This window comes from Simochromis diagramma, unplaced genomic scaffold (genome assembly GCF_900408965.1).
Source record: "Simochromis diagramma unplaced genomic scaffold, fSimDia1.1 OVJJ01000308.1, whole genome shotgun sequence".
Lineage (NCBI taxonomy): Eukaryota > Metazoa > Chordata > Actinopteri > Cichliformes > Cichlidae > Simochromis > Simochromis diagramma.
The window spans coordinates 3,719,693-3,732,525 of NW_024386785.1; the positions used below are offsets into that span (position 1 = coordinate 3,719,693).

A 12,833-nucleotide genomic window follows, 5' to 3' on the forward strand; every position below is an offset into this window, starting at 1 on the left:
CCACGTTATTACATTAATGCATGTAAGGTGAACTAGCAAACATCATCATAGCTACATGCGGCTGTCTTCCTGTTTGATGCAGATGCTCCCTTCACCCTGGCCAAAAAGGCTAAAATGACCAAAGAAAAAGAGGAAAACAGCTGAACATGAGAGGTTTTTGGACAAAGTTTGTGTTCTCCATTCTTTAAGCACCGGCACCGTTTCAAAAGTACCGGTTTGGCACTGGTATCGGATAAAACCTAAACGATACCCATCCCTAAACTTGAGTCTGTAGCCAGGATGACAAACAGAGCTCCAAACATTCCTTTAATCTCAGCTATTAACGAATTCATGAATTTCTTCACAAATAAAATCTTAACTATTAGAGTGAAAAAAATACTGATACCAATACTGATGACCATAAACTTTAACTACAGAGATCAGAGCATGCAGTAGGTATTAAAGTTTCTGCACCGCAGTGACTTCAGTGATATCTGTCTAACAGACTCCAATTTGCCTTCTTCACATTCTCAGGTTAATAATGGAGTTCCTCAGGGTTCCACGCTGGGACCAGTTCTGTTTATATTTTAAATGCTTCTTCAAGGTATCGTTACAAGGCATCGCATACTTCTTGGGTATGCAGATCAACCTAGCTCTTTGTAGCCAATTAAATTGCAGGAATGTCTTTAAGACAACACTGAGTCAGGAGTCAGAACAGACTCTACCTGCTGAGGAGACTGAGATCTTTTGGAGTGCAGGGGGAACTCCTGAAGACCTTTTTAGACTCTCCGGTGCTGTCGGCCATCTTCTATGTTGTTGTTTGTTGGAACAGCAGCTTATCTACAGCTGAGAGGAAGCGGGTGGATAAGCTCTGCCCCAGGATGTTCCTCGACCCAGTTCAGGTAGTAGGAGACAGAAGAACTCTTAGACAATGTCTCCCTCTCCATGCACGAAGCAGATTAACTGAAAAGCCTTCAGTTAATCCAAAATGCTGTATTTCTCCTGTATCGGCTTCCCTTCATTGGCTGCCTGTTAAATCCAGAATTGAATGTAAAATCCTGCTCCTCACATACAAGGTCTTAAATAATCAGGCCCCAGCTTATCTTAATGACCTTGTAGTACCATATCACCCTATTAGAGCACTTCGCTCTCGCTCTGCAGGCCTACTTGTTGTTCCTGGAGTGTTTGGTCCCAACTATATGCTTTAGCAAAAAGGAAAGTTTGAAGCCTAATCTTAAATCTTTCCATACAAATATATTCCTGCTGTGTTCCTGCTGCACCCTGTTTTACATGTTGTTTATTCACATCCTGGTTTTTTCTTTTTCTCATACTTTTTCCATTCCAAGCATCCAACATCCTGCACGTGAGAAGGAGGATACTCTGCTTTTCCATTGGCTGTGCTTTGCATGTACATCACAGGTGTTACTGAAACAGAGTGAATCCAGCAGCTCTGTGTTTGATCCTCCATCAGCTCAGCTCTTCACTGTAATCCAGATCTCCTAACATGATGCTCTGCTCCGGACTCAGCAGCACACTGTGTGAGTACAACACACTGATAATCCTTTATTTATACATGAAATCAGCTGCACATGTTCAGTCTAATCCTTTTCTAGCTTTCCACTGTGCTGTACTGTGACATGCTTTTCTTTCTGCTTTATTGGATCAGTTCATCTAACATCCTAAATACATGTTTGCATCACCTCAGCAGGACAGTTAGGCTTCACAGAGTCCTGAGAGCAATTCATGGCTGATCATTTACTTTGAAGAGTTGAAGTCAAACTGAACACAAATAAGTTTATTGACAAAAGTTGGAAAGATGAAGAGAATAAATGTGTCATTGAAATCTGCTGTTTAGAAAGAGTTTTCAAAGAATCCAGGTGTGAATGAAAGCAGCAGCTTTCTCCTGTTTGGTTTTCATTTCTGTTTCATGTTTTGAGGTGAATTCAACTTGATATCAAACACACAGTCTGACACTGAGCTTTCTTTCTGTCTCTTTCAGTGCTGGCAGCAACCTGTTCACTCATCACTTCAGGTAAATGCTGTTTTACTGCTTCTTATATTTTGGTCACAAAGAGCCTTTCTGTGAACTTTCTCATTATTAGAGCTCACCTCTTCTTCTTCTGTCTGTAACTACTAAATATTGTATTTGTGTGATCTAAAATCTAAACTCTATCCTTCACACACACCTTTTTAAAATCTTATTTCTGTTCCCAGTGAAAATGAAATGAAACCTGTCTGGTGGCTGCTGGGCGGGGGGGGGGGGGGGGGGGGGGGTCTGGATGTTGTGGGGCTCCTTGTTGACATGTGAGGAAATCAGGGATAGAGGCTTTGGATTGCAACCTGGTGGGGGGGGGGGGGGGGCTCCACTTCTTTAAGGAGCAGGTCTGGAGGGGGGGGTCCAACCCCAGAAGGAAACGCACCCCTCGTCCTCGTCCACACCCAGAAATACTTTGCAGTGTCAAATACTATGAATCTGCAGAAATACAACGATTTAGCAGAAACACTGTGACTTGGTAGAGATACTATGATTTACATGAAATACTTTGACTTAGCAGAAATACTATAATCTAGCAAAAATAGTCAAACGTAGCAGAAATTCTATCCTTGAACAGAATTACTATGATTTAGCAGAAATGTGTGAATGCCTGTGAGCGTTCTCACAAATATGAAATAAACACACATGTAAGCTGAGACTCTCTAAAGAAACAGCATTGTTGTTGTTCGGCTTTTCATTTCGCCATTTGTTGATTCACTCGAAGAACAAGTAACGTAATATAGTACAGTTTTCTTTATATAGCACAGTTAAAAAACCAAAGCAAAGTGCTTCACAGTAATATGGAGAGTCAGCATAAGTCAGTAACAGGGTAACAAATCAGGCACTAACAGACCAGAAGAGCTAGATAAATACAAAATCCACTAAGAAGACAAAAACAGCAGGAACATTAATAATAAAAGCATAAATTTAATAAAATTTAATAAAAGATTTAAAAGTTAAAAATTTAAAAGATTTAAAAGGGTATTAACTGGTCAGGGAAAGCCAAATCAAATAGATATGCTTTCAATCTGGATTTAAAGGATTGGATAGAGTCAAAATGGGTCAAGTGATCAGTTTGATATCAATCTTTGTGATACACCGTCATATTTACATTATTTGTACAGTGCCAATGATTTGCTTTGGTAGCTGCTCAAATTTCACTGCTTATATGTTTAAACTTAATTGATTAAAGTGGTTGTTTTCTTTTGGATCTTTTATTAGAACAGGCGCTTATAATGATTTTCTTGTGAAAGGTGACTTTAGATCAGAGTGGAGGAACTTGCAGCAGCGACAGTTTTGTGTACAGGATGTTGATGATCAGATAAGACGACAGGAAACGTATGCAGGGACGTGAAAGCAGCGCTTTAAGAGTTTTTAAAAATGATGAGTAACGTTGAAGAATTTATATAAATACAAGTCAATGAGTCAAGGACATAATAGGATCATGTTTTTGATTAAAGAGTCCCAAACATGATAAGTTAGGGAGGTGCAGGAAAAGGTGTTTTGTTTCCTTTGCAGAAGATCTCGGCGACCACAGGGGGGTGAGGATGATGGAGGCCTGATGGACCACAAGAGAGGGACCGAGAAAATCTAATCTTACGCATGGAGTGTTCTCGAGTGGGAGCTGGCATTTTATTATTGGACCACTTAGATGACATGAGGTTGTTGTCTGATTTGCTGAGCCAGAGGATGGGTGTCAAAGAAATGGAACAAGTAAAGTGTAGTGACCCTCTTTTTAGCAAAAGAGGGTCAAAAGGGGAAGTGTGGAGATCAGGGAAATTATTTTACTGCTATTGTTAATAATCATCATCATTACCATTGCACTAATAATATAATCTACAGTATTGATATTGCATTCAGAGGTTTAAACAGTGTGTGTCTTTCAGAAAGACTAAGTGGCAGGCTGACAGGAAGTTGCAGGTTTGCAGAGTGTGCCTTTTGCAGAACTGAAACCGAAAGCAGAGTCTAAGTGCAGGTTGACAGGAAACAGCTGCCATGAAGATAGAGACAATGTTCCTTTTTAAACTGTGTTAAAAGTCATTGTGGTTTTGAATTGACGTATGCATATATTGTATCTGATGACGCATGAGATACAAGCCCTGATGGTATAAAATATCTGTTTATGCTTTGATTAAGTCGGAGATCAGCACTGTCTGCGAACGGAGCTGGTCTTCCCACGCGTGTATTTCATTAAAATCAATTGTCTGACCAAGCTCTTGTTGGACCATGGTTGTTTGTACTCTCCTTCCTCAATATTTGAACCTTAACAAGGGCAACCTGCACGTGGCGAATAAAGCCTTGCTTGCTTACTTGCTTGCTTGATTGATTGATTGATTGATTGGTTGATTGATTGATTGATTGATTGATTGATTGATACCAAAATTAGGGGGAATTTACGACTGTGCGCTTTGTGCTTCGAATATTGTGTGTAGTTTTTTTTTTATACAGCTGTCAGTCAGGCCTCTAACTATGAAACAAATTACACTCCAAAAGACCCCGGGCTTCTGAAAAGATGACCCGGGCTTAAGCCCAGCATTTATTTTACATTATACATTTACATTATTACATTATTATACATTTATTTTTTATTTCAGGCTTTGTCAGAGCTTCCGTTCCTCCTCCTGTGACCCCCATATTCACAGGGAGAGTGGTCACCTCTAACGGCCTCAGTGTTCCTCGCCTGAGCTGTGGTAAGATGGAAAATAGAGTCCAAGAATTCACTACAGATCAAATTCAGACTCTCAGGCTAAATTCAACAAACTTAACAAGTATTGGACGAACTGTTTATAGTTTACAGCCTTTTTATGCACAGTTGCTTATTTTCAGTTTAAATTGTATTTTCCTGATCAACAAACCAACAGTGCATTTATTCTTTCAAAAAAGCTCTGAGGATGTTGGACTGTGTATAAAAGTTCAGAAACATTTGATGTAGATTAGAAACAAAAACACTGACTTAAAGTTTCCTCCTTAATCAGAGTTAATGTAATATCCACTGTGGTGGTGTACAGAGGTACAATCCTCATTATTTATGGATCTGCAGCATCTGAGTCTGAAACTGAAGCCTGAAACCTGGATTATTGCATGTTGTGTTGAGTTGTTCCTTTCTCTCATACTGTGTCTGTATAACAGTGGGTGGAATGATCATTGTGAGGTCAGCTGTGTACAGATGTGGAGGTGAAGTAATCTGCTCTCACGGTGACACTGTGAACAACGTGAGGAACAGGTGAGCACTGTGGGATGGTAGAAGTGAGCCTTTGATTCAAAAGAAGAAACAAACTAAAACCTGTTGAACAGCTTTACTCAAACTACAGGAAGTAAATGATTACCTGAAAGTAACTTGTTTCATATCTTTGAGCTGAAAACCAGCTGTTTCTGTCTCCCTGCAGCTGTGATGGAAAAACCGAGTGTGACATACAGTCAAACATTACTTATGATCCTGGAGTCTGCAAATACCTGGAGACCACCTACGACTGCTTCACACGTAACGACTCTGTTAAACCTGTGATTAGAAATGACTGATGAACCCAATCTGTACATGAGTGATTACAGTTTCTATGGGATCTGTGTCTGTTTCAGGCCACAGTGTAACATGTCAACAATCTCAGTCAAACCTTCAGTGTGGTGAGAACACAGCTTCTATGTCTTTCTACATTTAATGCAGTAAAATATCACCATGGTTACAGTTTGACTCTATGAACTCTTCCTCAGATGAAGGACAGGTTATAGTCGTCTCCTGGGCTTATTATGGTCGCCGTGACAAAACCACGTGCTCTCATGGACGTCCTGACTCTCAGCTCCAAAATGTTGACTGCTTCTGGTCAGGAAGCATGAACTATGTAACTACCAGGTACAGATGCTGACTCTGTTTCTTCAGCTCTCCATCTTCTCTCAGATGACGCAGTGAATTTTTGCTGATTCACCTTTGACCTGCGTTCACAGGTGCAATGGGAAAAACAGCTGTACTGTTGAAGAACCAAGGCCAGACGACCCGTGTGGTGGCATTTTTAAGTACCTGGAGGTGTTTTACACTTGTCAGGGTAAGTAACTCAAATAATAAACTTCTAAAGAAAACCTTTTAGGGTCGGTACATTCAGACTTGTTTTTGAAGTGAATGAAAATGAAAATTATTCATCATTTTTAAAAGATGAACCTTTCTGTGCTGAAAAGAATCATCAGAAAATCATCAGTCATGAAGATTTCGTCAGTTTGTTTTAGATCCTGAGTGAACACCTCGTGATTTAATCATCAAATAAATACAAATATTATAAAATAATGATAAAATAAAAATAAAACCAATCAAAGTGACATTTAAAATGAAAATCAGCTGACATTTAAAAACAGAATTCAAAAAGTGTTTACAAAGTCATTGAACGAACAAAAGGTACTTTTGCATAAGTCGAACAGAAAATCAAGCAGGACAGAAAACATTATAATGTGGAGACAGAAAGAAAAAGATTAGATGAAAAACAGAAAATGACAATAACAAAGACGAAGAAAAGATCAAAAAGTTGATTCTGTTCATCTGGACGAGCTTGTACTCGCCACAATATTACTCATCGAGTGAATAACTCAATTATAAAAAGTCCTGACACGTTTTGTGCCTCATTGCTTCGTTTAACGCTCAGCTCTGTCATCACGATAGAAATGCAACTGTTTTCTCCCAGATTTGCCACTAAAAACAGGCCCGCAGCAGAAACCTCACTGGGAGCAGCGTTTGAATAAAACGTATGACGACATTATGTCAGGGCTCTGTGTGCGGGCAGGCGGAGAGGAGGATCCAAGCGCAGGACTCGACACAGAATTGTGAATCAGAACCTCAGCTTATTGCTGACATGAAAAACCAACGTGAAGTGACTACTGAAACTGGAGACCAGGAACACCCAGGCATAACCTGAGGGTACGACACGACACCGAGCATGGGAAAACACAGGGCTTAAATAACCAGGGTAGTAATGAGGGAATGGGCCACAGAAGGGGGACACAGCTGGGAGAGATCAGGGCTAACGAGACGGGGGAAACAAAGCTGCACACACTAACATAAGACAGACTTTCACAATAAAACAGGAAACATGAATCACAACTCAGAGTCACGGACTCAACACAGAGAGACAGAAAATGACACATGGAACTGAACTATACATGAAACCACAATTCCTAAAAAATGGATAACGAAACATGAAACTCTAATAATAATCATCACAACCACAACAAGAGAACAAGAAAACAATCCATGATGCAAAATTACACCAAAACATAACAAACTCAAAATACTGGGTCTAACGGACCCAGAACCGTGACAGTACCCCCCCCCTCCAAGGGCTGGCTCCCGACAGCCCAAACAAAAAAAGCACAAAGCACCAGGCCAGGATGGGCGGAGGGGGTCCAGGATGGAGGGACAGAACCAAACAAAAACAAGGAGCACCAGAGTCCAAAAACACAGGAAAGCACATCAAAAACAAAAACCAGAGCTCAACAAGAGTCCACAAAAAGTCAGGGGGCCGACCGTGCACACGGCAACGGCGGCGACGGGCAAACAGTTCTAGAGGCCGACCGTGCACACGGCAACGGCGGCGACGGGCAAACAGTTCGGGAGGCCGACCGTGCACATGGCAACGGAGGCAAAACCAATCAGGAGGCTGACCACTTTGAAGGTAGTGGCGGCCACTGAGCAGGTCCGGAGGTCGGCCGCGATGCCAGCGGCAGCGACGAACGCTTTCCGGAGGCCGTCCCCGAAGGCCATGATTGCCAACTTAGAGGCCGGAAAACGGCCGGCAGAGGCGAGGCGGAACGGGTCGAGCTGGCTCTGACGGCGGTGTGGTAACCGCAGGACCAGACGAGGCCGGACCAGGCGAGGCCGGACCAGGCGTGGATGAAGACACGGAGGCCGGACCTGACGGCAGCGGGACGGCTGCAGGCAGTGATGCGAATGGTGATGATGTAGAAGTCGCGGGGGATGACTCAGCAGATGACGGCTGAACAGACTTCCCTGGACCATCAGCAGATGTGAGGATGTGCTGGCTGGGTCCTCCAGGACCCTCAGTTAACGAGGCGTGGTGCTGGATGGGCTCCTCGGACCCATGACCAGCAGCTTTACAGCTGTGGCTCCAGCAAACATCAGCTGATACTAGAAATTAATATTAAATAAATTCTAACAACAGCTGATCAAACGTGCTGCTGTTGTTTAGCGCGACATCTGCTGGTTTCCTCTTTCTGGCTCAAAGTGGACGATAAACAAACAAGAGAGAAAAGCTGATCAGCTGATCATTGATCAGTTTCATGACTGAAGTAGCAACAGGAGAGGCAGGGAGAATGAGAGGAGAAGAGCTGTGGCAGCGTAACAGAATAACTCCAGCTTTGTGTCTTTTTCCATTCGAGCTGAAGTCCGGGACAAACTGTTCCTTTTCACCTCAATACGAAACGTGTAATATTTCCTCTGAATGCGAGACGATTGACAACTCTACTAACTAACCTTATGAACAAAATAAAGTTCACTATCAGTAACATCATAGCACCCACCCAGCTGTGTAGAAACCCCGTCATGCTAGCTAGTACGCAGTACGAGTTATTGTAACTGACTGTAAAAAGTCAGCACAGCTAAAATAAACTCCACCTAAACTTGGTTCATATCTGACCCAGACAGACTGCAGCTCATAACTTCTTACCTGAAGTTCAGTTCACCTGACACTCGGACCGGCGGCCTCCTCGGGTCTCTCCTCCTGCCTCACCTTTCCCTCATCCACCTGGTGGAAGCTCTGCCACAGCCACCACCAAACAACTGAGTTATTTTTACAAATCTGCCAATCCACCAGCTTTCATTGTTTATACTGTTACAACAAAAAAACCAAACAAACAAAAACCCCTCGGCCCATAAAACGAAAAATCACCATCGGGCATACCGGATGGCCAGTCCAGCTCTGATTGTAAACACGTTTTCAACACTGCAGGGTTACCTGGTGTAATGCTTTACAGAAACATGGTCTGACTCCTATCTAACTATATAAAGAGTAACTGAAGGTTAAGCCAGGCGCTCACACCTCCGCTCTGCTGCGTCTCAGCCACCATCTCTCTGGCAGAAAGGGCGCTAGAGCAGAGCAGGGGAGAGGCGAGCTGGAACAAACCATTTTTTTGGGGGGGGATCTATACGTTTGTCTTTAGAATATTACGTCTCAACCAAGTACTGTATGGTTTTTCTATTTTTAGTAGTGTGTCACACAAACAGCAAATATTGTCAAAAAAAGTAAGACATCTTTGGGGTGCTTTGATTCCTTTGGGCTATATATGAGCTAAAAACGCCCGTGTTTAAAACTAAATATGTTCCCTAAAACGGTGACAGAGCTACAGACCCATGACAGCCTTACCCAGTCAGCCAGCAGCTATGACCAGCACTACTTTGTGCAGTTAATAAGAGGACAGGTAATGTTTGTCGCATTGTTACACACAGCACGCTCATTTGTTTCAATTCGTCAGTTGCCACAAGACAACTGACCAACGTGTACATAATAAGCTAATACTCCTGGGTGCTATAGAGTACAGTGTACGCTGTCACCATACTTCATGGTTTTGCTGCATCAGTCTGCCTCTCTGAGTTAATTTGTGTTTCTCCTACAGCTCTGGACCGCCCAGGTCTGATGCAAGCCAGATCCTTTTATTTAGTAAAATGGGATTAATAGTTAAACATTATTGTTGAGGGGCACAGACAGGACTCCGCACGCACACAAACATTACAAACAAAAGGGCACTTTGGGCACCCATCAGGAAAGGGGGGGTGCTCAAGCCCCTCCCGCCCCCCCTCTGCACGTGCCTGGTGAAAGGGGACAATCTGGGGATCCGTGGGTCCAAGGGGAAACTCACACGTCCATATAGTGGGGAAGTCACACAACTGTCACACAGGAGAGGAAAATTACTCACAGTCTGAAAAACAAGCACAAATTCACGGAGCTGAGAGAATCACTAACGTGTCTCGCACAATCATCCAGCTTAATTGCGAACAGGTGTGTGGGCCAAGGGTGGGAGCCCACAGTGAGCTCCGCCCAGGCAGAGCGGTGAGGAGAGAGTGAGAGAGAAACAATACACATGTAGCCTTGCGGGGCCGGCTGGGTAGACACGGGGACGTGATGTTCACTCCGTCAGCTGTTGAACACCTGCTGCTGATTTAAGAAACACGCCCATGTTAACTGGTGACAGTCACAGTTTAACGGTTTCAGCTGTGTGCGCCCTGTAAAGTAACACCATCAGGCTGTTCTACATTTAATGAGGCACATCGATGGATTGGTGCAGGCGTATCTCAATAAGTTCTGCTCAGATAACTGGATTATGGACTCCTCATAACCAGGTGTGTTATGAGGAATGTTGTCACAGTTTATTAAATGTGTTGTTTATAAGCTACAGTATATACTATAGTTATATTATATATATATATATAGTTATATCTATATATATAGTATAGTATATATGTTATATAGTTTATCTATATACGTATATAGTTATCCAACTATATAACTATATATTTATACTATATAGTTATATATATAACTATATATATATAGTTATAATCTACTATATCGTTATATTAGTTATACAACTATATAGTCATATAGTTATATATACTATAGTTATAGAGCTGTGATGTTCTTTCACCCACGGCTTGTTATCCGAATAACAATGTATAGTCCGAGTGTTCTATAATTACTTCCTCCAAACCATCAACGTGTCTTTTAGACCCCATTCCTACAAAACTGCTCAAAGAAGTCCTGCCATTAATTAATTCTTCGATCTTAAATATGATCAACCTATCTCTAATAATCAGCTATGTACCACAGGCCTTCAAGCTGGCTGTAGTTAAACCTTTACTCAAAAAGCATCTCTAGACCCAGCAGTCTTAGCTAATTATAGGCCATCTCCAACCTTCCTTTCTATCAACATCCTTGAAAGAGTAGTTGTCAAACAGCTAACAGATCATCTGCAGAGGAATGGTTTATTTGAAGAGTTTCAGTCAGGTTTCAGAGCTCATCACAGCACAGAAACAGCTTTAGTGAAGGTTACAAATGATCTTCTTATGGCCTCTGACAGTGGACTCATCTCTGTGCTGTCCTGCTAACCTCAGTGCGCGTTCGATACTGTCGACCATAATATCCTATTAGAGCGATTAGAACATGCTGTGTGTTACAGGCTGCACTGCAGTGGTTTGTATCATATCTATCTAATAGACTCCAGTTTGTGCATGTAATGGAGAGTCCTCTTCACACACTGAGGTTAATTATGGAGTTCCACAGGGTTCAGTGCTAGGACCAATTCTGTTTACATTATACATGCTTCCCTTAGGCAGCATCATTAGAAGACATAGCATACATTTACACTGCTATGCAGATGACACCCAGCTCTATCTGTCCATGAAGCCAGATAACACACACCAATGAGTTAAACTGCAGGAATGTCTTAAAGACAAAGACCTGGATGGCCGCTAACTTTCTGCTTCTTAATTCAGATAAAACTGAGGTTATTGTACTCGGCCCTGAAAAGCCTAGAAATATGGTATCTAAGCAGATTCTTACTCTGGATGGCATTACCTTGGCCTCCAGTAACACTGTGAGGAACCTTGGAGTCATTTTTGACCAGGACATGTCCTTCAACGCACATATTAAACAAATATGTAAGACTGCTTTCTTCCATTTGTGCAACATCTAAAGTTAGAAATATCCTGTCTCAGAGTGACGCTGAAAAACTAGTTCATGAATTTATTACTTCCAGGCTGGACGACTGTAATTCATTATTATCAGGAAGTCCTAAAAACTCCCTGAAAAGCCTTCAGCTAATCCAAAATGCTGCAGCAAGAGTCCTGACAGGGACTAGAAAGAGAGAGCAGATTTCTCCTGTTTTGGCTTCCTGTTAAATCCAGAATTCAAAATCCTGCTCCTCACATACAGGTCTTAAATAATCAGGCCCCATCTTATCTTAATGACCTCGTAGTACCATATCACCCTATTAGAGCACTTCGCTCTCGCTCTGCAGGCCTACTTGTTGTTCATAGAGTATTTAAAAGTAGAATGGGAGGAGAGCCTTCAGTTTTCAGGCCCCTCTTCTGTGGAACCAGCTTCCAGTTTGGATTCAGGAGACAGACACTATCTACTTTCAAGATTAGGCTTCAAACTTTCCTTTTTGCTAAAGCATATAGTTAGGGCTGGACCAGGTGACCCTGAATCCTCCCTTAGTTATGCTGCAATAGACGCAGGCTGCCGGGGATTCCCATGATGCACTGAGTTTTTCCTTTCCAGTCACCTTTCTCACTCACTATGTGTTAACAGACCTCTCTGCATTGAATCATATCTGTTATTAACCTCTGTCTCTCTTCCACAGCATGTCTTTATCCTGTCTTCCTTCTCTCACCCCAACCGGTTGCAGCAGATGGCCCCGCCCCTCCCTGAGCCTGGTTCTGCTGGAGGTTTCTTCCTGTTAAAAGGGAGTTTTTCCTTCCCACTGTCGCCAAAGTGCTCATAGGGGTCATATGATTGTTGGGTTTTTCTCTGTATCTATGAAGCGCCTTGAAGCGACTTTTGTTGTGATTTGGCGCTATATAAATAAAATTGAATTGAATTGAATTGAATTGAAGAGCATAGAGGACAGGACTGGCCACAACAGACTGATAGAAAATCCTGAGCATTGTCCAAAACACGCTAAAAGAAGCAGAAAATACAGATATCTCTGGCCTTACTGTAGAGTACCCAGTCTAGTTTATTTAATGTGTACTCTGAGGTATTTATAGTCCTTCACCGTGTCCACGTTGACCCCCTGGTTTGAAACACAGGTCGCAGCTTTCCTGGTC

The 12,833-nt window shown here is 42.3% G+C and overlaps 1 protein-coding gene across 1 annotated transcript; it reads left to right on the forward strand.

Annotated features, from left to right (window-relative positions):
• The first annotated feature begins 1,242 nt into the window (after positions 1-1,242).
• LOC120728092 (L-rhamnose-binding lectin SML-like) lies at positions 1,243-6,109 on the forward strand. Its single transcript, XM_040022794.1, has 8 exons — positions 1,243-1,517; positions 1,979-2,011; positions 4,609-4,704; positions 5,144-5,237; positions 5,401-5,495; positions 5,591-5,635; positions 5,723-5,861; positions 5,954-6,109. The coding sequence occupies exons 1-8, from the start codon at positions 1,484-1,486 to the stop codon at positions 6,057-6,059; spliced, it is 642 nt and encodes a 213-aa protein (XP_039878728.1). The 5' UTR covers positions 1,243-1,483; the 3' UTR covers positions 6,060-6,109.
• Positions 6,110-12,833: the final 6,724 nt, after the last annotated feature.